At 24.7% G+C, this 24,682-nt stretch overlaps 1 protein-coding gene across 8 annotated transcripts in view; it reads right to left on the reverse strand.

The window, feature by feature from the left end:
* The window catches only part of LOC122499558 (dystrophin, isoforms A/C/F/G/H-like), a 557,697-nt gene that overhangs the window by 494,659 nt on the left and 38,356 nt on the right, over positions 1-24,682 (reverse strand). For all 8 annotated transcript variants that reach the window (XM_043607986.1, XM_043607985.1, XM_043607988.1 and 5 more), the window contains 4 exons: positions 22,553-22,666; positions 22,231-22,407; positions 21,858-21,965; positions 21,589-21,700 (listed from right to left, as the gene is read on the reverse strand). In XM_043607986.1, the coding sequence (XP_043463921.1) occupies positions 21,589-21,700; positions 21,858-21,965; positions 22,231-22,407; positions 22,553-22,666 (511 nt within the window). The remainder of the gene's footprint in view (positions 1-21,588; positions 21,701-21,857; positions 21,966-22,230; positions 22,408-22,552; positions 22,667-24,682) is intronic.

Raw genomic sequence — 24,682 nt, forward strand, 5'->3', positions numbered from 1 at the left:
CTGACCATAAAGAACTACACTACTGTGAATTTATATCCTCAAAAATTGGGGGGAACACAAAGTGGATATATATAAAAAAGAAACAAGATTATCATAAATCTTTTATTTTTCTCATTTTTATTTCCACGTCTCAATTTGAACTTCATATATATATACGACACATATTATACCTCAAATTCCCCTCTACATGAAATCTCAATTATGATTTACACAACCGATCATCAGAGTTTGGACAATTAATCTAAATCCCCAGATCCTCTATTTAACATTCATTCATTCAATGGGTAGTTTCCTGGTGAATTTACTTCACTGTCAAGTGGAAGTGATCGCGGTCAGTGTAGAGTGCTCAAGAGTCGATTAGTGCTGCCAGCGGTTAGCATAATGAACAATGTTCGTTATAAGATTGATCTTTTTAAACAATTCTTCCTTTTATAATTTTCCTTCCTATCAAATAAATATTTTTTTGACTTTTTTATTTAAAAAAAAACACGTTTATTCAAGCTCCGACATAAAAAATTCCAAGTTAAAATAAAAGAAATGTAAAAACAACCTAGAAGGTCTGTTGTAAGACGAAAATTTTTCGAAATTTATAAAAGTATTTGCAAAATAACATATATTTGAAAGTCTCAAGTTTTTAGTCCATAATACCTCAGTTTATGTTAAGCAAATTGCTACTAAAGCTATTCGTGGCACTTGCCCACGTTACGTTCTTATGGTACGAGAATCGTGATTACATAATTAAGTAGCTTTTGAAAACAACTGTATATTTTATTTAAATATGCTCTTAGGGAATGTTCCACATACAAATGCAGATTGTCAATTTAATGAACAAATTGTCATAGTAAACTTTAGAAAATATGAAAAAACAAAATCATAAATATTTAACTATTTAACTATGTATATAATTTTATATTTATATAATAATATAATTATTTGATTATACACTGAAAAATAATTTATTTGATTCAAATAACCGATTATATTTTTATCAATTAAATATTTACTTGAATTAAATAAATTTTATTTAAGTCAGGTAAATTGTATGTGAACCAATAATTTAAGTATTTGAAATAAACGCACCATTTAATTGACTAAAATTATTTGATTCGAGTAACTATTTATTTGATTAGACGAGTAATCGGTTATTCGAATCAAATCCATTTTTTCAGTTTAGTTATTTAATTAAATAATTATTTATTATAACTACTAAAGAAAATTCATTGAAATATTTAAAAATCAAAGCTTCAAAATATTTACAGCAATATGTGTGTATTTACTTTCAGCTTATTGCGTGCTTACCGTATATTACAAATTTTATCGCAAACATAACTTTAACATCGTTAAAATATTATTAATTTTCAGCAAAGCACAAAGAGCGGACTTCAAAGCATTCCTTAATAAGTAAGCACACAGCGTTAAAAAGCAAAGTACGTACTTATTTTTGACTTTTGTTGTGCAACAGACCTTCTTAAATGTCTTTAATTGCGCCATCTTTTCTTGTAAATTTGTTTTCTTTCCTTTTATATCATACACTTATATATTTTGTACATTTCCCGTTTTACAAACTCAAAAAAAAAATTTAGTTAAACCAATCAAATATTTTATAGTTAAACGTTTAATTCTATACTAAATAAACTCATTTAACTTTTTAACAGAAGTAATCAAAACATCATCTACTCGTAAAAAGTTATCTAGTTATCAAACTGCTAAATTTTAGTTTTGAATTCACAACCGAATGTTTTCTTACTTCAAGCAAATTATTTGGTAAGAAATAAAAAATGGAAAACAAAAATAGAATTCTGTTATTTAAAATTTTCTTTTTACAAAAATTGTTTCTAAATATTTAAATATTGTTTGAAAAAAACTATTTCTAGAAGAAGAACATTTTTCTTTTAGGAAATTTACCTAAACCTCCATTTGTCAAAAAGTGGATACTTTTAACACATCATAAACTATATATATATATAGGAAAACCGGGTAATAAAATGGTTAACGAACAGAAGGTAGAGGGAAAAAAGGTGAGAAATCGTGGTCTTCCTTGAGACCATTAAATCTCATCTGAAAAGTCGTTTTTTCTTTTGGTAAACGCAGACTGTTCCAACGAATCCAAGAAAATCCAGAGAAAGTCACAAGAATAAAAACCTCACCTAACCCAAGTGTCGGAAGATTAATGTGAACACCGCTTAATTTGTTCAGTTCACTATATACGAAAAGAAAACTCGATTATGAATTAAGTATACCAATTCAATCCGTTAAATAAAAATTATTTCTACTTCTGGGAATTCTCAACAAACATTTAACTATCAACCTCTTATCATTTAAGTTTTTTAATATAAAAAATTATTACAAATTATTACAAAACTAAAAAATAATTTTTTTAACAACCTTGTCCCGTTTATAAATAAATAAATTCTCATCTATACCGAAATTATAAAAAAAGAAAAGAATTTAACGAATCCCACAAAATGTATTCCCCCAAAAAAAAAAAAATTCTCCACCCCTCCGATAAATTCTAAAAGAAATTCAGTAGCCTTATAACTTTTTCGAGAGACAGATAGGATCCTAAATCCTTTATTTGATAAGGGATCGTATATATTCGCATCGTAGATAATTTGAAAAGTCGAAAAAGGAAACAATTGTAAGAGATTTTGAAGCAAGTCCTCACAAAGCTCTAAAGGTCCAAAGCCACGCCACAATAAATTCTCCAAGCGCACCTGACGCTCGCGTTCACCCTCGTGAATTCATTCCTCTCGCGAAAGGACGTGGTGGGGAATGAAGGGGGGGGGGGAGAAAGAGTGCAAGGGGATCTCAATGAAAGACGGGGATTTTTCAATATCCTATTCTTCGCTTCACCATAAGCGAGCACGGGCATGTGTCGTTGAGGTTTCGTCTCTCAGACGCCCTTAAATGGTTTGTTCAAGATAGAAAAAAAAGCTTGAGGAAAATGAGCGTTTGCACAGGGAATGTAGATCCCTTCTTTTTTTTTTCCCCCCTCTCACCACCATATTTCCCGCGACTTTAATTCTTCATCAAAAAACATCGATCTATTCTTGGAAAGTGCAAACACTTCGAGAGAGCTGGGAAAATATAAGATAACAGTGACAAAAAAATCACATTTTTAGATCTATAAATTTTTGCACTCTTTGACTACTACGAAATGGAATGTAAATTTTACAATACAGATTGTAACTACTACGAAATAGAATGTAAATTTAACAATGCGATACAAAATGGAAATTTTACAATACAAATTGTAAATGATACTTTTGAAAAAACGATGCAGGTTAAATTTTTAAATTTATATTTTTAAATTTATATTAAACAAGATTAAATTAATCCACGTTTAAATTAATTTTTCCATGACAAAAAAAGTGTTTTTAAATCAAAACCAAATTATTCATAATGACTTTGAAAAATTAATCCATTAATTGTTTAATTTAATCCATTTGTATTTTAAATTGATTTACCAAAAATTTATACTTTCTTTAATATATACAATTATAAAATTATTACAGTAAATATTGTAAATAATTCTAACGATATTATAAATTTTACAATACAGATTGTAAATGCTACAATCCATATAAAATTTACAATACAGATAGAAAATGTAACTGTACAAATTGCAAGGTTGCCTCAAAATTTTTAATTTGTTTTACCCTGATTTTCAAACAGAAATTTGACTTTTTCCCTGCTTTCTATATAAAACAAAATTAAAATGTATTTTAATTATAAAAAAGATAATTTAGAAACAAAAAACTTATTTAAAACTTTAAAGCTATCTACCTTTATTTAAAAAAGAAAAGTAATTATTGCAGACAACTTTCAATTATTTTCAAACATTTAAATAAAATTCTTAAAAATTCAATTATTCTTAATATAATTTGAGGAATTTTCATTTATTTCAAACAATTCAGAGAGGCCACAAAATTTTTATTTTCACAATTCCTGACTATAAAAGTAGAATGTTTATAAAAATTTAATTATTTTTAAGAAATAAATCTAAAATATTTTTAAAACCTAATTTTTTAGAAATTTAAGTAAAATTTTCAAAAAATTCAATTTTAAAGCAAAATTTTAAATTTAAATCCTTTTAAAATTAAGTTATTAATAGAAATTCTAATTTTAACTCTTTTGAAATTAGCTATTAAATATAAAATTCAAATGCTTCAAAACTTCACTTTTTTCAAAAATCATTAATACAATTCTTTAATTATTTTTAATTTAAATTTACAACATTTAAATTAATTTTTAATAAATAAATTTTTTTTAATTCAAGTACCTTTAAAAAATTAAATTAAATATTCTCAAAAGTCTAATTTTTTCAGAATTTTAAATAAAAGCATTTAAAACTTTTATAATTTTTAAAATATATCTTCATTTATTACTAATTTCTTGACAGTAATTAAAATTTTCAAAAATGCTAGTTTAAAACCTTCTGAAATTAAAACGTTTCTGAAAATTACAACTGTTTTTAACTAAAATCTTTTCTGAGTTAATTAAAATTTATAACAAAAATATTTTTGGACACCAAAAACCAGAATTTTTTTTAATTTTAGAAGGTTGATATTTTTCTAGCACTTTTGATAAAATTCCTCAACTTTTCCCGGATTTCCCTGACCAATTTTATTTTCCACGACTTTTCTTTGATTTTCCTGACCTGGGACAACCCTAAAATTGTAACATCTGCTATAAAAAATGTAAATTTTACAATACAGATTGTAAATGCTACACTTCGTATTAAAATGCACATACAAAATGTAAGTGTACAAATTGTAACATCTGCAAAACGAAATGTAGATTTTACAGTAAAAATTGTAACATTTGCAATACAAAATGTAAATTTCACAGTAAAAATAGTAACATCTACAATAAACAATGTAAATTTTACAAAACAAACTGAAACATCTACAGTAAAAAATGCAAAGCAATACAGATTGTAAATTTCCAATTAATCGAAATTCTAAAGCAACGTACAACTATATTTTCCTTGGCAACACTCTGCAACTAGAGTTTTCCATTACAGAAAACAATTTTCCCTCGTGCCTATATTTTCTTTTATTATTTTTTCGAACGCTGCCCACCAATAGAGAATGGATTTTAATTTCAATTCAATTCAACGATAGATTGATAGATCGAGATATGAAAAAGTGGTGCAAACACTTAATTGCAATTTTACATGAGTGAAACCAGCTAGATATGTTATCACCAACAAACGAAATTGAGATCAATCCAATAACGCTTATTTCTACTAAAGCCCACTGCTGTCAGTGGTTGAGATGGACATTGAGCTTTTACTGTTTTATTATTTGTTGGAATTCCAACTCACATACATCTATCTAATTGGAATGATAATACATTTGGATTACTCTTTTCAGTATAATAGAAAAAAAATATTCCAAGAGCATTTTTTTTTTCTTTTTCAAATTAAAATTCAAAAAATTTATCGATACGATAATGTCTCTGCGGATAATTTTCAATTATTTCCCATATGAAATTTCCAGTGTTCGCAAACTAAGTTGAAATCGGAAAACTATTTGCACAATATATGCAGAGTTTTATAGGTATTACTATATAAGAGAAGTTATGCAAATGCGCTATCGCGTGCCATGGTTGATCTTCTGTCCTCGCCAGTAGACCATTAATCTTTACTATTGTTCGCTAAGAGCAAAACTCGGCATTCACGAATGCTTACGTATTATTTGAGTTTGCCCAGTCCACCGACATGACCTCTTTCCCTATACCCGGAAACTTTTGTCTGTATATACATTATATGAAATATGAAAAAGAAAACAGAAAAAAAAAATTAATTACAAACACGAATTCTTTCAATTAGGTATAACAATAAAACGTTTGAAACAAATTACTCTACATATTTGAATTACAATACAAAATTCTCTAATGTGCAATTCAAAAGAAATTATTTCATTTTAAATTGCTAATATTGCAAAAATTTTAAATATATTACGTTGAAAATTTTTGCAAATTCGCAAAAAACCTATTTCGAAATTCATTCGAACATGAAATTCAAGAAACAAAAAAGTTATTTTTAAAAAGAGTTGCATATTGTATTTCCAGTTTCTATGAAAGTTGAAAAAAGTATTTTATTTTTCCAAACAATAAACGGAAATGAAAAAGGATATTAAAAAACACTGGCTAAAAATCAAAGAGAAAATGCTTTTTTTTAAAGAGGAAATATTTTTAAAAAAAGAATAATTTCGAAAAGAATTGAAAAGAAGGAAAGAAAATGTGACTAGAATTCCGATAATCGTTTGAAGATCGTTCTAAAGGTAAAGCATTAACTGACAAATTTTTCTATTTTTCCTTGTTCTCCCATTTCTAACAAAAACTGTATATATCCAATTTTCTATTGACATATAGCAATTGTTTTTTTTTGTTTCCATAGATTTTCGACACGCGTCTACCTTCAGGATTGAAATACAAAATCTAACTTCAACATGTTACATGAAAGCTAATCTTCGTTTACTTATGGGAACATTGTAAGTGCTATTTTGTTGGTATTACACTAAACCGACAGCTTTTGCTTTCTAGGAACATATATACAAGTAACTATACCGGACAAGAGCTCTTAATGGAGCATTTTACCTCCATAGTCTAAACGAGCACCTTTGGTTAGACCATTTACGTGAAAAGTAACGAGCATGACCACAGATACTTCAAACCACAGACTAAACTTTGCCTTGCCTAACTTGTTGGAACGTCTAAACTCTCAAGTTAAAATACGTATTAAAAAACTTATCTAATTTCAATATCAATTCAAAAACAATTTCTAAAACAATAATTCAAAAACAATTTCTAAAACAATATTATCCTTAAAAACAATTTCCAAAAAAATATCCTTAAATAAAAATATTTCAGTAGCAAAATTCAAAAAATTAAATATAATTCAGTATCAAATAATAATATCAATAAATATTTCAATATCAAAATTCAAAAAATTAAATATAATTCCAAACTAACTAAACGTAAAAATATCCAATCAGAATAAAATTAAACAAAAAAAGCTTTCTAAATCTTATAAACAACGAAGTACCAAAAAAAAATTGCACTATAAACCTTTTCTCATTTTTTCAAAGTTGATTGACCATTTTCAGGCAAAAGCATCAAATGCAGAGATCGTTTTCCTGAAATCAGAGATACGAGTTGGAAGCAACAGTTCCTATTAGGAAGTAATATAACACCCGAAGGAAGTGGCTCAAGAGAAAGCGGAAATAATGTAGGATATAAATCAGAACAGCTGTGAGCTTTCATAAATATGAAATGTTTAAACGTAAAGTGCTTTTCAAGTTGAAAATTTTATGGGAGAAATTACCGCAAATGTATATATAAAAAATTACTTCCAACGAATATACAGAGAAAATTGACATTAATTCAAATTCATTTATTTATAAACTGCAAAGACTTTTAAAGAATAAATAATAGTTTCATCTCCCTTTGAATCACAACCTATAAATAATGCAACATTTGAAAATATAAGTTTTGAAAATTATGTCTATATTGATATCAGCGAATTGATAAAACGGATATTGACTGAGACAGAGTAATACACCACACACTGTAAAGAGAAAACATCGATCACAGGAGAACTAGTGATTGAATATCCAAGAACGACTTTGTATTCCGTTCCACATCAGAAAACAAGAAGAAGTAGAAAAATCAAAATAAATAAGAGAAACCATTCTCAGAAAGTGAAAAATTTGCAAATACAACAAGAAAAGAGAAAAAACCCGTTTTTGTTTTATTGAAAAAAAGGTAATTATTATTTTTAATAAAAAAAATAACAATTTTTCATGAAACGTAATTAAAATATTTTCAATTCACATTCCTGAAGGAAATGGAGGACGAGAATCACATTTCAACTACAATTTCCCGTGATTTTATACTACAACTTTATTTGATCTACGGAATTCTCAATTTACTTGTCTTACTTTTTGATTATTTTTTATGGAAGATTAAATTATTCAAAATGAAGCGACTTCCGCTCACTACAAACTTGTCTCCAGACAAAAAAAATTTCCAAATACTTTCCGGATGAAAATTTTTTTTCTAATTTTGATTTATTATCCTTAACTCAGTTCAGGGCTCGGATAGTCTTAAAGACTCAAAAAAAGTCGCTTTAGTTGCATAAATTCACAACAAAAGTCACGAAAAGTCGCATAAAATTTCCAAAAATGTCGGCAAAAAGTCACATGAAATTTTAGAAAAAACGAAACACAAAATTGTCAAAATTGTAAAGAAAATCACATTTCTCGACAACACATACTTTAACATCAAACAATCCGGAATAAAATTTAATAAAATTCATAGCAAAATTTTTATTAGGTATTTTTAACATTTTTTTAAAAATTCTCTTTAAAATGTAAATTAGTTTTATAAATAATAAAATTCTGCTCCGAAATTCAATTATTTAAAAAAAATTATTATTAATTTATTATATTTTACTACATATAATTTTATAACATAAAAATTAATTTTTTCAATTTAAAAGAATTTATTTGAGCGGTTATATCATAAGATGTATAAGTTTTCATACTGTAAAGTAAAACTAAAATTTTGCTTTATTCAAATTTGTAAAATTTTATTATTTATAAATGATTATAAATAATAATAATAATTATAAATAATAAAATTCGTCATGAAAATTTAATTATTTTCAAATGTTCTAATCAAAGTCTACAAAATTCAATTATCTTTAAAAGTAAGAAAATTCTTCGCAGAAATTCAATCATTTTCAAATTTTTTTTTTCAAATTCTCCTCAAAATTTCAATTATCTTTATAAATAAATTCTTCTTTATAAATTCTTCTGCAGAATTCCATTACTTTCAAACATTTATAAAAAAAAATCTGTTCAAAATTTCAATTATCTTTATGAATAATAAAATTCTTCTCTGAAATTCAATTATTTGCAAAAAATTTTAATAAGATTCTTGTAAAAATTTCAATTATCTTTATAAATAATAAAATTCATCCTAGAAATTCTATTCTTTCAAAATTTTTTTTAAATTTCTCGTCAAAATTTTATTTATTTTCATAAATAATAAGATTCATCCTGGAAATTTCATTATTTTCAAAAGTTCTAATAAAATTCTTTGCAAAATTCAATGATCTTCAAAAGTAAGAAAATTCTTCGCAGAAATTCAATTATTCTCAAAAATTTTTTTTAAATTCTCCTCAAAATTTCAATTATTATCTTTTTAAATATCAAAATTCTTCTGCAAAATTCAATTACTTACGAATGTTTTGTAAATTTCTTCTCAATAATTCAATTATTTTCATAAAAAATAATAATTGAAAAATTTTTTTCTATAAAATTTTGAATCTTTATAAAATCGATCTTTTTTATAAAAAAATAATGATTTTATCACTCGGTCATTTTTAATTAATATAAAACATGAAGACATCGATTGCTCCGAGTCGAAGACTCGGAGTGATCGATTTCTTCATGTTTTATAACAATTTTTTATAAAAAGTTTAATTTCAAAAAGGTTTGAATTTGAATCTTTTGAAGAATTTTATCTCCTATGGAAAAATAATAATTAAATATTTATTTAAACTTTTTTCTTTAATTTTCTAAAAGTTTTCAAAGTTTCAATTTCTAATTGACAAATAGAATTTATAAACATTTTTATTTTTCATTAATTTTTAAAAAACTTTAAATTTTATTAAATCAATTGTATAATTAAGAAATAGAAATGATGCAAATTATTTCCTTATGAAAATTGAGAACTGTCAGTTTTGGAATTTTAATAAATAATACAAGAAATCAAAAGTAAAAAAAAAATTTTAGTTCTTATTGTGCAATTTCCTTCTATTTGCAGAAAAAACTATTTCCTGAAAGAGAGAGAAAGGAAGAGAGAGAAACGGCTAAAGATTTTATCCAATTTTAGCGAATTGAGTTCACATGTCCCTTGAATTCCCTCTAATACAATATAGAAATTTCGAGTAAATCCTCTTAAAGGAGTAAATCTTAATAGCTGTGTTAACTGTACTGAATAATTGGATTTGACAAGATACAATTATACTCTCACTCGATCAATTGAATTTAACAAGATAAAACCCGCTTCCCTGGACTTAATACAATGTTTATAGAGACTCACGCATGAAAATAGCTGCATTCAAATACAAATGAAAATTTGTCTCTTCTTTTCTCTTATTCTCATTAAAAAAACAAATAAACTCTTTTTTTCTCCCATTAATGAATCTTTCACGGATAAACGTAAATTCCAAGATTAAAACTATAAAGATGCAACTCCAGACGTGCTTTATCTTACTAGCGAAATATTATAAAGAGACGTTTCGTATTTGAGTGAAAAGGACGAGAGGAATGAGCCTTTTGAAACAGAGTATCCAAGTATTCAAAACATTTCGCCTCAAGACTAAATATAGTTTTGCTCAAGTAAAACCTGCAGGCATAATTTTCTTACTAAAGAAATTTCATTTCGTCCACGCGTCAAAAGATAAGCTTCTTAAAAACTTGACGAATAAGAGATGAATAAAATTTACCTAAATAATTTTCCACTACACAAATAAAAAAAAAAAATGACAAAAATTTATACAAAAGAAAAAAAATTCCCGCAAGCTCTTTGGAAAAAAAGAGATCCCAGAGAATTTTAATAGAATTCGTTAATGAATTTACTGCGAATAAAAAAATGATGCATTGTATTTGAAAAGAGGGGAGAAACAAAAATCTATTGTTTAAAATTTATTTTGGCACGTGAGTAATAATAAACACGTGACGTATATATGTGTATGGTACAAATTTGAAGTTTACATATATACTTCAACAACTCATTTTACAAAACCCCTGCGCTTTCACTTTTATCTACAAACTCGTCGTCGTTCTCTCCGACCTCCTCTACAAAACTAATCCCTTTCAAAATTCTTCCTTCGCCCTTCAACACGTCCGCGTAACGAAAACCACTCTATAAACCATGCCACACACAAACTACGTCGACTTTTGAGTAGAACCTGGAGATAATATACCCCCCTTTGAAATGTACAAATCATGAATACCAGTTTTCCTGAAATTCGAAAATTCCAACAAACATACAGAACTCATTTTATATTCCCAAGTCATGATGACATTTTTCAAATTCGCATTTCACAATATGTTGAAAATCATAGAGCTCATTTTTACTCATAAACAATAGAAATATAATTTATTTTTTAATATTTAATCTGTGGATTTCATTTCTAATTACACCGTGAAAAGGTAATGCTAAATTCGAGTTGATTTCAGGTATTAAAAATAAATCCAAATAACAAATATAATACCCAAAACCGATTCTAAATTAATAATTATCCAGGCTTCGTACTACATGATTAATTTTTGAAAAAATAGCAAAAAGCAGCTTGAAGACTGAAAACAATAGTCAAAAAGTAGCTATCGAAAAATTAAATCTGACGACTCAATTATTGTTTCATAATTTCTAAATTAAATTACCAACATTCAAAAATAGAATATTTTTTTTAAACAAATATTTAAATACCCATTTATTTTTCCACATGAACTAAAATACATTAAATGATTTCAATGTAAATCCTTTTTGAAATTTAACTATTACTAAAAATTACAAAAGTAATTCCTTCGAAATTCAATCATTTTTTTATTGAAATTTTTAAATAAAATTATTCAAAATTTTAATCATTTTATTTCAAGATAAAATTTTAATATTGTTATAGGTTTGCAACAATTAAAATTTTGAAAGATTTCAGTTTGAAAATATTTTGAAATTTCATTATTTCTAAAAATTAACACTAGTACATATAACGGTTCTAATATTCATTCAATTATCTATCTAAAATTTTTAACTGAAATTCAATTTTAAATCAATTTTTATTAGAAAATTCTACGAGAATTCTATTATTTAAATAATTCTGGTATTTTTTTCAAGGACTTATTATTTAAATAAAAAATTAATAATTTATTAAATAATTGAATATTTCGTAAAGTTTAATTCTTATTAATTATGCAGAACTTTATCAAAATTTTTTTAAATAAAGGAATTTTTTCGAAGAATTTTAATAAAATTTTCTAGTAGAATAATTGCATTTTTCGAGGTATTCATTTAAAATTCTATATTAAAAATAATTGCAATTAAATGAAATTAATAAAATAATTCAATTCATGTACAAATTTTATTATTTATAAAAATAATAGATAAAAATAATAGAAAATTAAAATTTGATAAAATTGTTTCGAAAAAAATGTAAGTTTGTACGAGGAATTTAATTAAAATTTTACTAAAAATAATTGAATTCTTCTAAAGAATTTATTACAATTTTTAAAAATAAGTGAATTCTATCAACAAATTTTGTTAAACTTTTTAAAAATAATTAAATTCCATCAAAAATGTTATGCAAATTGTAGCTTTGAAATTAATTATAATTATTTTATTTTACGATCTATTTTACGAAGATATTTTATTAAAATTTATTGAAAATAATTGAATTCTTTTGAAGAATTTTAATAAAAAATTTTAAGAATAATTGCATTTTTCAGGGAATTTACTTCAAAACTGTATTAAAAAAAATTTAAATCCTGCGACGAGTTTTATTAGTTATGAAAGTAATTAAATTTTTGCACCGAATTTTATTAGAATTTTCTAAATTAATTGAATTACTGAGAAGAATTTTATTATTTATAAAAATAATTGAATTTTTGTGAAGAACTTTAGAACTTTGTAAAATTTTTTTTTTAATAAATTGAATTTTTGCGAGGAAATTTATGTTTTTTTTAAATAATTGATTTTTTCGAAAAATTTTATGAAAATTATGTTTTAAATAATTGAATTCCTGTGAAAATTTTATTATTTATGAAAATAATTTAATGTTTGTAAAGAATTTTATAATTTTTTTTTTAAATAATTGAATTTGTTATGCAGTCAACCAAAAACTATTTTTGAATTAAACATAATAATTTTGATTCAATAAAAATTACGTTTAATTCAAACATATTTTTTTTGGTTGGCTACTTATTTTTTAATTAAAAGAAAAATTCTCTCAGCGTATTGTAAATAATAGAATTTCGAAGAATTTTTGAAAATAATTGAATCGTTTGAATGAATTTTATTAAAAATTTTTTAATTGTTTCTTATATTTCTATTGAAATTAGTGAGAATAATTTTTTTATTCCAACTATTAGCGAATTTAAAGTAGTACAAGTTCTTTAACATAGAAAAAAGTAGCTTTTAGTGTCACAAATAAAAAATTGAAATAAAAAAAGTATCCAAGTAGTAGAAAATCGCAAAAAAAAGTAGAAAAAAGTAGATGAGTACGAAGCCTGTCAGTGTTAGTTATTAAAAATAGAAATGTAATTTTTTTTAAAATTATTAATCTGTTATTTTATTTCTAATCACTATAGAGTGTACTGTAGAAAGAAAATGCTAAATTAGAGCCGTTTTCAGGTATAAAAATAAAACCAAATGACAATTTAATACCCAAAACTAATTTCTACCATCAATCAAAAAACTTGTTTGGTATCGATTCAGGTGTAACTTCTTCAACACCCTACACGACGACAATAACAATAAAAGAATGGAAACAGCAAACATTTTGATCGGCAATGCCTGGTGGGAATAAAGAGAAATCTTCATCGAATGATCCAAAGAGCTTAGATGTGTCTCGCAGTAAACAACAAATGTTACACAATTCTAGAATGAGGAAATTTTAATAGAGAAGAGATATGGTACGCGAAATAATGGGGGTCAGCTGCCTGGAACGGATGTCATCACCAGTCGCTTCGTAAAAAAGTTTCCCATCCTGTACTTTCACAGCATAACTCACACATGTTCCTCGATAGAACACTCACTGCCATTCACTAACCCTCAGAGACTAAAATACGAATCCCTAGGTCACGCCTGTCAGAAAAATTTAATTTCGTTTTCCAGAAATAGAATTGCACAAAACTCGAGCATTTTTTCCTACACATATACAGGTAATCCCTAAGAAGTATAATTTGAAATTAAATGAACATGAAAAGAAATAATTTCAGCATACAATCAGAATTATTATTCCAAGTAACGTTTATTGGTCCATAAGGATGCTGGACATACAGTATCCAGGCAGTTTCTAGATTTCGGATAACCGAAAGTTCAGATATAAAAATTGCAAATATGAATAAATGTTTGGAAGTTTAGAATATGTTCCCCTTGATTAAATAAAAATTAAAGAAAATTAAATTCTTTTCACCAAATGCAGTTATACATCTAAAAATCTCAAATCTAATAATAATCACCAAACATTTATGAAAGGAAAAAAAAATTAATCATTTTAAGTAAATGCCTCTCTAGGATAATACCCATTGCCTCCAGGTGAGCTTAACATATCAAAGCTGTACCAAGATCGTTTTATACCTAGAAGCATAACAAAATCCCTTTCGCTAATCCGTCTGCTTCCTTGCATAACTACCGCGTGTGTAACTTGATGGAACGCAAAATTATGTTTTCACACCAAAAACTCAAACCAAAATTAAAGCAATGAAAAATATTTTTAAAAATATTTTTAAAAATATTTTTCAAAAACATTTTTCAAAAACATTTTTCAAACTAAAAGAAAGCACATTACACAAAAAGAATTATAATAACAAGTCATCATTAAATTTTTTTTTAATTAGAAATCGCGATGAGAGATGATGTATACAAAGGAAAATAGAAAACAAACAAACATAATAACTGCGGGCGTTAAAATTGTCTACTTTTGCTTTCTGTTTACATTCGTCTTTTCGTTCCATTGAAATCGTACGATATCGAAATGAAATACTACTACCCATTTGACGAGTGATCGAACGTCAGTGAAATTTCACCAAAGGATGAATTTGTTGGGGTTGGCTTTATACGAGAGATATGGGGTAGACATGACAAACTGAAGGCTGATTTACTCAAACCCTTTGGGAGCTATAAAATATACTACCTACTCAGATTTTCCCCGCTTCTATTTTTCGCTAATTTACAACCTTCACAATATATATACATATATTTTGTCCACTTATATCCATCCACAACTGACGCAGGCCAATGTAGAGATTAAAATTTTATATTTTAAATTTAAATTTTTAAACATAAATCTGTAGAAAATAGTTTACAAATTTTCGAAAATTTATATTAATAAAATCAAATCTTTTTAAATTTAACAACTTACAATAATTAAAAATAACCCAGTGATAAAATTATTATTTTATATAAAAATATTCTTACTCTAACTACTTCAAAATTATTTTCATCATTTAAATTCAATTATTACTATTTTCTAGAATTTTTAACTAAAATTCTTCCAATTATTTTAAATAATTTTTGAAAAAGTTCTTGGAGAATTTTTAAATCCATTTGCTTATAATTCAATTTTACAAAATTTCATCGATTATTTGGAAATTCTTCAATTGTAATATTAAATAAAAACTTGAAATAATTTTAAAGAAAAAATTCGATTAAACTTTATCAAAAAAAAATTAATTCTGCAGAATTGTTAGTTAAAAGTACGAAAAATTCAAATTTTCAAAGATTTTAAATTGAAACCTTTTCAAAATTCAATTATTTCTAAAAATTCACACTATAATGCTTTTAATATTCAATTATTATGTAAAATTTTAATTGAAATTAATTTTGAAATAAATTTTCATTAGAAAATTCTACGAGAATTCAATTATTTAAATAAAAAAAATAAATAAATTATTGAATAGTTGAGTGTTTCTTAAAATTAAATGTTTTTGAAAAATGTTATTTACAACTTTTGAAAATAATTCATTTCTTTTCAGGAATTGAATTAAAATTATTAAAAAATTAAAGAATTTTATCACAATTCATTATTAATTATTATTAAATTTTGTTTTAAAAAAATTGAAATTTTGCCAAGAATTTTATTAAAATTTTTGATTTTGAAAATAATTGAATTTTGGAAAAGAATTTTAATAAAACTCCTTAAAATAATTAATTCTATGGGAAGAATTTTGTTGTTTACTAAGATAATTGAATTCTTTTGTAGAATTACTTACAAATTTTTGAAAATAATTGATTTTTTGCAACGAATTAAATGTTATTTATGAAAATAATTGAATTATTGCAAAGAATTTTATTTTTTTATTGAATAATTGAATGTTTCTTAAAATTTTGAAAATAATTGAAATTTTGCAAAGAATTTTATTTAAATTTTTTAAAATATTTGTGATATTTTTGATGAAAAATTTTGCTTTTTATAAAGATAATTGAATTCTTGACGAGATATTCGTAAAAAAATGTTGAAAATAATTGAATTTTATTTTATTTTTTTTTTTTTACGAAGAATTTTATTACTTTTGAAAATAATTAAACTCTTGTGTTAAATATTGTTATTTATAAAAATAATTACAAGAAAAAAAATAATTTACCTCTAAAAATAATCACGAAAATTTGTCAAATTTCTTGTATTAAATTTTAAAACTAACATATTTTGTGGAGAGAATGATCACTATTAGATATTTAAATTGAACTTTAAATTACTTTCAAAATAAGTCAAAGAAAATGAATCTGAAACTGGCACCCACTTAATTTTAAAAATTAAATTTCAAAGCTAAATATTCTTTTTCTTTAAAACCAACATAAAATTTTGAAAAATTAATTGGATGCCAATTTCAGCTTCATTCAAAGAACCATAAAATGTGTAAACTATTTCATAAATTATATTAATTTTAATAAAACAAATCAAACTCAAGAATTTTTTTGATGTTTCTAGAAAATTAACGACATTTTTTGTTCGAGATTTAATTTTTAAAAAATTCTAATATATTCTACTAGTTTATATAGAGAAAATGTTAATTAATACATTTTGGAAAATAGAAAGTTCTTCATAACATTAAAAAATATTTACAGAATTTTTTTGCAACTAGTGTAAGTTCAATTGAAACTGGCTAAATACTAATTCGAAAAAAAGAGCGAATATCCACAAAATGACTTTGTAGGTTGCGTCAACAGAATTTTGGGGAATTTTTACAAAAAAATGTTATTGTAAATAATAATAAATATAATAATAAATATATAAATATATATAAATATAATATAATAATAATAATAATAATAATTATATAATATAATATAATATATATATAAATATATAAATATATATATATATAATAATAAATATAATAATAAATAATAATATGTTATTGTAAATTGTTATTGTTAGTGTATTGTTTGGTATTTAAAAATATTTAAAATCTCAATGAAGAGTATGACAGATAGTTAAATAATAAAATTATTCATTCGTGAAAAATTCTGGGAAAATTCAAAATAATTCTTATTGTCAAAATAAGTTGTGTGCGTAAAAAGATTGAAAAAATATATTCAATACAAGAAAGTGTAAAATTATTCAATATAACGAACTTAATGAACAGAAATATATATGTATATATAAAAGCTGTTCTCTATAATATAGTCTTGAGATGATCAAGCAGAAAGTGGTTTAAGTTTGTACCTTATGCTTTCTCATCTCCGTCTGTTCTCGTAATATTACATCCTCAACATCCTCAACATTCTAGGAGAATCAAACTTTACTAAAGGCTGAAACAGGACAAGGGGTGAAAGTTTAGAATGCTCAGTAACCACAAAGGGACGCGAATTGCAGATCTGAAATCCCTCTAGGCGAAACGCACTCGCGTTATAACGTTTCTATACCTTCAACTAGATAGCTTATAATTTATTACGTATTTATGTTTCACTGTTCATTATTTTAGGTACTTTTACGTTAATTAAAGTCATAAATTGGTTACCTCCGCTGTCTAAATTGAGAACTATAATTATCCCGATATTTCATTTTATTCAAAAACTCTACATAAATTTTATTTAATACCAATTGTATATAAATTTTATTTAATACAAATTGTATATAAATTTTATTTAATACAAATTGTACATTAATTTTCTATAATACAAACTGTCTATAAAATACTCGAAAATAAAATGAAACGAAATAAATTTCCATTTTCAGTAAAATAAAGATTTCTTTTTAAAAAAAAAATATTCCATTTTCCCTTAATTCCTAAATCCATTAGCTTTCAATTTCTTTTTATACTTTTGACCTTTTTAAAATACGGTAACTTTGATCTTGTGGAATTATTTATCTTTGATCTCTGAATTTTTACGTCTCTAATAATTTCTTTTTTTCTTTTTTTTTTACTCCTTTTCTACTCTCTGTTAAAGTCTGTGTGTCATTCTCCTATACATTAATAAATAAACGGTCCATAAAGTAGCTGGGGCTTCTCAACTCAAGACTTAAAAATGAATATTGATAGAATTAAACATTTTAAATCTCTACCTGTTATACTTAAATAATTAATGAACTCCTTTACCTCCCCTAGGAATCTTATTCAACCCTTTCAAAGTACAAAGTTCCTTGAATCAGTCGCATTAGCTTGTTCGACAGTTCATGCAACCTTTGTACTTGTTATAATTTACAACTCAAAGAAGAAGCTATGCGGCATGCAATCGATAATTAAAAGACGAAACGCAATCGACAGTTATCCGTAAATAACTGAAAATCGATCAACTATTTAAAACTGTTTCAAAGAAACGACAACAAAAGGTCAACATCAAATGAAATGCTGATCAATAAACTATATTAAAATTCCTAGCCTTCCTCTTTCGTTTAATTAAATTAAGAATTCTTTTTCAAAGAATTGACAATTTAATTTAAATTTTAAATAAAGAGAAAATTTTAAATATAACGCACTATGAAAAAAGTATTTAAGAAGCAAAAAGTTTCCCAAATTTCAAATTACAGGGTTGCCACAAAAATTAAATTTTGTTTTTCCCTGACTTTCCCTTGATTTCCAGACAAAATTCTCACATTTTATTGACTCTAAAGAATATTCTGATTCAGTTCAAAAATTATTAACTCAGAAAAATTAATTATTTAAATTAATTATTGTTAATAATTTTTGAAAAATTTCTTTGAAAATTTTCAAATCTTTTTGTTTACAATTCAATTTTACGAAATTTTATCGATTATTCGGAAATTCCTCAATCAAATATATAATAGAAAATAAAAACATCAAATAATTTAAAAAAAGTTCCATTAAACATTTCAAAAAAATTAAATCTACACAATTTTCAGTTAAAAGTATGAAAAATTTAAACTTTGAAAGATTATAATTTGAAACCGTTTCAAAAATCAATTTAAAAAATTCACGCTATAATACTTTCTCTCTAATTTTGAATTAGTAAAAATATTTACTAATTGGAATTAGATATTAACTTTTTGCTTTTGAATTAGTAAATTTTACTATTAAATTAGTAGAAACTAACATTTATTAGTAAAATCTGCTAATTCAAAACCAAAAAGTCAGTCAATAATTTAAATTAGCCAACATTTTTACTAATTCAAATTTAGAAAGTTTAACATTCGCAATTATTATATAAAATTTTAACTAAAATTCATATTTAAATCAATTTTTACTAGAAAATTCTACGAGAATTCAATTATTTAAATACAAAAATAAATAATTTATTAAAGAATTGAATGTTTTTTAAAATTGAACTCTCATTTTAAAGAATTTTATCAACAAATTTTTAAATAGGTAATTAAAATTCTTTTTATTTATTTATTTATATGTGTTTTAATACAATTTTTAAGAATAATATTATTTTTCGAGAAATTGGATTAAAATTGTATTAAAAATAATTGAAACTCTGTAAAAAAATTTCATTGAATTGAGAAAGGTTTTTGAAAATAATTGAAATTTTGCCAAGAATTTTATTAAATTTTTTGAAAATAATTCAATTTTGGAGAAAAATTTTATTATTTATAAAGATAATTGAAATTTTGAGGAGAATTTTTTTTAAACTTCCGACCATAATTCTTGAGGAGAATTTTAATAATATTTCTTTTTAAATAATTGAATTCTTTTGTGAAATTTTATTAAAAATAATTGAATTTTGATAAATTATTGAAATTAATTAAATTTCTACGAAGAATTTTATTAAAATTATTTTGAAAAAATAATATAGAATTGTTAAAAAGAATTTCATTAAAATTTTTGAAAATAATTGAATTCTTTCAAGAAATTTAATTAAAAATGTATTGACAATAATAGTTAAATTCCAATAAATAAATTATAGGAATGCTTTTTAAAATAATTGAATTTCTTTGATGAATTTTAATAACATTTTTAAGAATAATTAGTACATTTTTCGAGAGATTTGATTAAAATTGTATTAAAAATAATTGAAATTCTGTGATGAGTTTTATTATTTATGAAAATAATTGAATCTCTGTAGAAAATTTGATTATTTATGAAAATAATTGAATTATTGCGAAGAAATTTATAAAGAATTTTTAAATATTAGAATTCGTGTGAAAAGTTTACTAATTAATTCATTCAAAATTGAAATTTTACCAAATTTCAAATTAAAACCTTTTGAAGTTCACTTATTTTAAAAAATTGTAAACGCAACTCTTTTAAAATTGAATTAATTTTGAAATATTTAGGTAAAATTAGATTTCAAGAATAAGCACAATAACTTTAGAAAACAATAATGTTCCAGGATTCCGATCAAAATTCCCTGACATTTCCAGGTTTCCAGATTGCGTGGCAACACTGTAATTATCTTTATAGTAAAAATGTAGTAAATCAAAAAAAATTTTATAGAAAAAGAAAGTATTGAAGAAACACTGTCATGCTTATGACAGATATCTAACGTGACCTATATTTTTTTGACAGTTCAAACAGAATTCTCAACAAGAAGTTTATAGGTTTTATTTGAAAGGCATTTCTTTCAGCGAACTTTCAGTATCGCAGTGAATGGAAAAAAAGAGAGAGAGAAAGAAAGAGATTTATATTATATTTCAGTGTGTAAAAATGTGAAAAAGTTGAAATGGAAAAAGACAAAGAGAGAGAGAAACAAAATTAACTGAATAGAAACAATGGCACACACTGTCTCTTTAACTATCAGGTTCGATATTGCAGAACTGTTAGATGTCCCGAGATGAATGGAAACAATGTATTTACGACCGAACTGAAACCTAGTGAATTCCACTAAAATTCGAGTCGAGAGAAAAATAGCCAAACAGATTGAATTTCGGGAATGGAATACTCTATATTTCAGCAACTAGAAATCGTAAACATGATTTTGCACCTAACTCAGTACCTGCTGTACAAGTCCAACGACCAATTTATCCAAACAATTTTTTAATAGAAATAAAAATTAGTTTATAAAACAAAATATAAAAATATATAATCTTTTATATAATTCAGCACTATAATCAATGGAAGGGCATTTATATAAATCTCCGGAAGATTTGAAATTCGATTATTCGTCTCTATCTCTCTCTCTCAATAAACTAATCCAATTTGATGAGCCAAATATCGCGTTTATAATATTGTATGATACAGATTGCGTATCACGTATCTGTTTTGCATGTTTGCTTTTGTGAATGCATTCGATATATCAGATAGATTTGTATATAGAAATAAAAGAGAGAAACTCAAAATTTATCCCATAATTCAGGATAATATTGATTATCTATTTTGCTTTCGAAATAAAATAATCAACTTGAAAGAAGTTAATTAAATGAAATGAATATTGACTCAAGAATCCTACCTTTTGGACGAGCGGCCTCAACAGGTGGAGAAACTGCAATCGCATCAATGTCTGTCACTTCACCACGATTTTTAACAAATTGCCAGTCGGCTCGTAACTTCTTCAATTTCTCCTAAAAAATTTTACAATCAAAACTCATTAAAAAGTGCAAAAATACAGCAAACTAAATATTTTTGATACTTAAATTTAATTTAAACTTTAATATTAAATTTTCAAAAAAATTTCAAAAATATAAAACTCTTTAGTTGAATAAATTCTCATCTACTAACCTGCAATTCGACAGATACAGATTGCTTTGCAGATTCACACTCTTTTTCCAAATTTGTATAATTTTCTAAAACATCTTTCACTTCCATTTCACGATCCTCGACATTTGCCTGAAACATATATATTATTTACATTATATAAATATATTTCTGCTCATTACTCTTTGCTTTTACCCGCTTATAATTTCAATTTATTAAATAAACATTGAAATCAAATAATAATATAACTTTACACTCCATCAAAAGTTCACTACCCTGATTACATTTCAAAATAAATAGTAAATTTAAATTAAATAAGCGAAAATTGCAAACATTTCAAAATGTGTTTAAAATTTTTGTTAAATTATTACGACTTTTCAAATAAAGTGTAAATTACCTTTATATTGTCAATAACTTTTAATCGCTCTTGTTGTGGTAATTCATGGGAAATATTGAGTCTCGTTCTTGTTTCCATGACCCACGTCATAACAGTGTCCAAAGTTAAAAGATATTTTTTCAGTGAGGTCAATTTATTTTCCACGTATTCGCGATGTGTTGCCAAACTTGATTGAACCTGGGAATAATTAAGAACGTATTAGTGAAACGTATCATTTTCAAAAAAAAAAGAAAAGCAAAAAAAAAAAAAATTGCAGTCATATTTCAATAGCAAATTCAATTTCAAACGCTTCACATGTCAAACAATTTCAAAATAAACGAACCTTTTCAATATCGGCAATCAATTTGTTACATTCTTCCTCCTGTTTGGTAACATTCCGTTGGCTTTTGATGGCATGCAATTCTTTCCTGCGACTGATTATTTCCTCTTCTCGTGCCTAATTGATAAAAAGAAATCGTTATTTTTATTTGGAAATATTTATTACTAAATTAATTTTTTACATAACAGGATAGTAAATAGAATAAAAATACAACTGTAATTTTATCCTAGACTAGAAACGGTTCAAAATTTTTAAAAGTCGCCTATTAACAAATTAACTCATTACTTATTGTTCTTCACTGTTTTCAAAAATTTTAATAAAATTTTTGCTGAGAATGCAATTAATTTCATAAACAATAAAATTCTTTTGAACAATTCAATTATTTTCAAAGATTATGAAAAAATTCTTTATAAGCCAACGGTTATTTTCTATCTAATATTAATTAAATTCCTGGACAGGTATCAATTATTTTCAAATATTTTGATTAAATTCTTTATAAAAGTACAGTTATTTTCAATCTAATTTTAATTGTATTTCTCGAAAAATTTCAAATACTTTTAAAACTTTTGAAACAATTTTTTATAAGACATTTATTATTTGCAATCCAATTTAATTGAATTCCTGGAAGGAATTCAATTACAGTGAGTTCTCGCGAGTCGTTCAATTCTCGAAAATTTTCAAGATCATAAAACTCACGAGTCGTTCAACGCATAAGCCACGCCTCCAAGGCGATTTCAGGGATGTGTGAAACATATTTATCGCCCCGAAAGACACAATATTCAAAGGCTTTGGTCCGTTTAAATTACACAGCACTGAGCACCGGCGCGCGCATGCTAGAAATTGAACGACTTGTGAATCAGACACTGATCAGCTGTTGAACGACTGGCGAGTTTGAACGACTCGTGAGTTGAACGACTCGCGAGAACTCACTGTACTTTTAATACATTATAATAATCGTAAGTTTCCTTTCCGTTAGCAAATAATCTGCATTCATTTGTTTGTTTTGAAAATTAAATTTTGTGGGGGCATTTTTTATATATTTTTTAATGTCAAACTTTTTCATGTAGAAAATACTTTACTTATTAAATTGTCTCGACTCTTTGGTAAAAAAACTAAAATTATCAAAAATTCGAAAAAATTCAAAAATCCGATTTTCTTAAAATTCAACATTTTTTCTTCTCTTTTATGTGATTCAGCTTCATTATTTTTGTGCTTTTGGAAAATACTTTACTTATTAAATTGTCTCGACGCTTTGGTAAAAAATCTAAAATTATCGAAAATTATCAAAAATTCAAAAATCCGATTTTCTTAAAATTCAACATTTTTCTTCTTTTTTATGGGCTTTAGCTTCATTATTTTTGTGCTTTTGGAAAATGCTTTACTTATTAAATTGTCTCGACTCTTTGGTAAAAAATCTAAAATTATCGAAAATTATCAAAAATTCAAAAATCCGAATTTCTTAAAATTCAACATTTTTTCCTTTCTTTTATGGAATTTAGCTTCATTATTTTTGTGCTTTTGGAAAATACTTTACTTATTTAATAGTCTCGACTCTTTGGTAAAAAATCTAAAATTATCAAAAATTCGAAAAAATTCAAAAATCCGAATTTCTTAAAATTCAACATTTTTTCTTCTCTTTTATGTGATTCAGCTTCATTATTTTTGTGCTTTTGGAAAATACTTTACTTATTAAATTGACTCGACGCTTTGGTAAAAAATCTAAAATTATCGAAAATTATCAAAAATTCAAAAATTCGAATTTCTTAAAATTCAACATTTTTTCCTCTCTTTTATGGGATTTAGCTTAATTATTTTTGTGCTTTTGGAAAATACTTTACTTATTAAATTGTCTCGACTCTTTGGTAAAAAATCTAAAATTATCGAAAATTATCAAAAATTCAAAAATCCGAATTTCTTAAAATTCAACATTTTTTCCTTTCTTTTATGGAATTTAGCTTCATTATTTTTGTGCTTTTGGAAAATACTTTACTTATTTAATAGTCTCGACTCTTTGGTAAAAAATCTAAAATTATCAAAAATTCGAAAAAATTCAAAAAACCGAATTTCTTAAAATTCAACATTTTTTCCTTTCTTTTATGGAATTTAGCTTTATTATTTTTGTGCTTTTGGAAA

Source organism: Leptopilina heterotoma, unplaced genomic scaffold (assembly GCF_015476425.1).
Source record: "Leptopilina heterotoma isolate Lh14 unplaced genomic scaffold, ASM1547642v1 Lhet_169, whole genome shotgun sequence".
Lineage (NCBI taxonomy): Eukaryota > Metazoa > Arthropoda > Insecta > Hymenoptera > Figitidae > Leptopilina > Leptopilina heterotoma.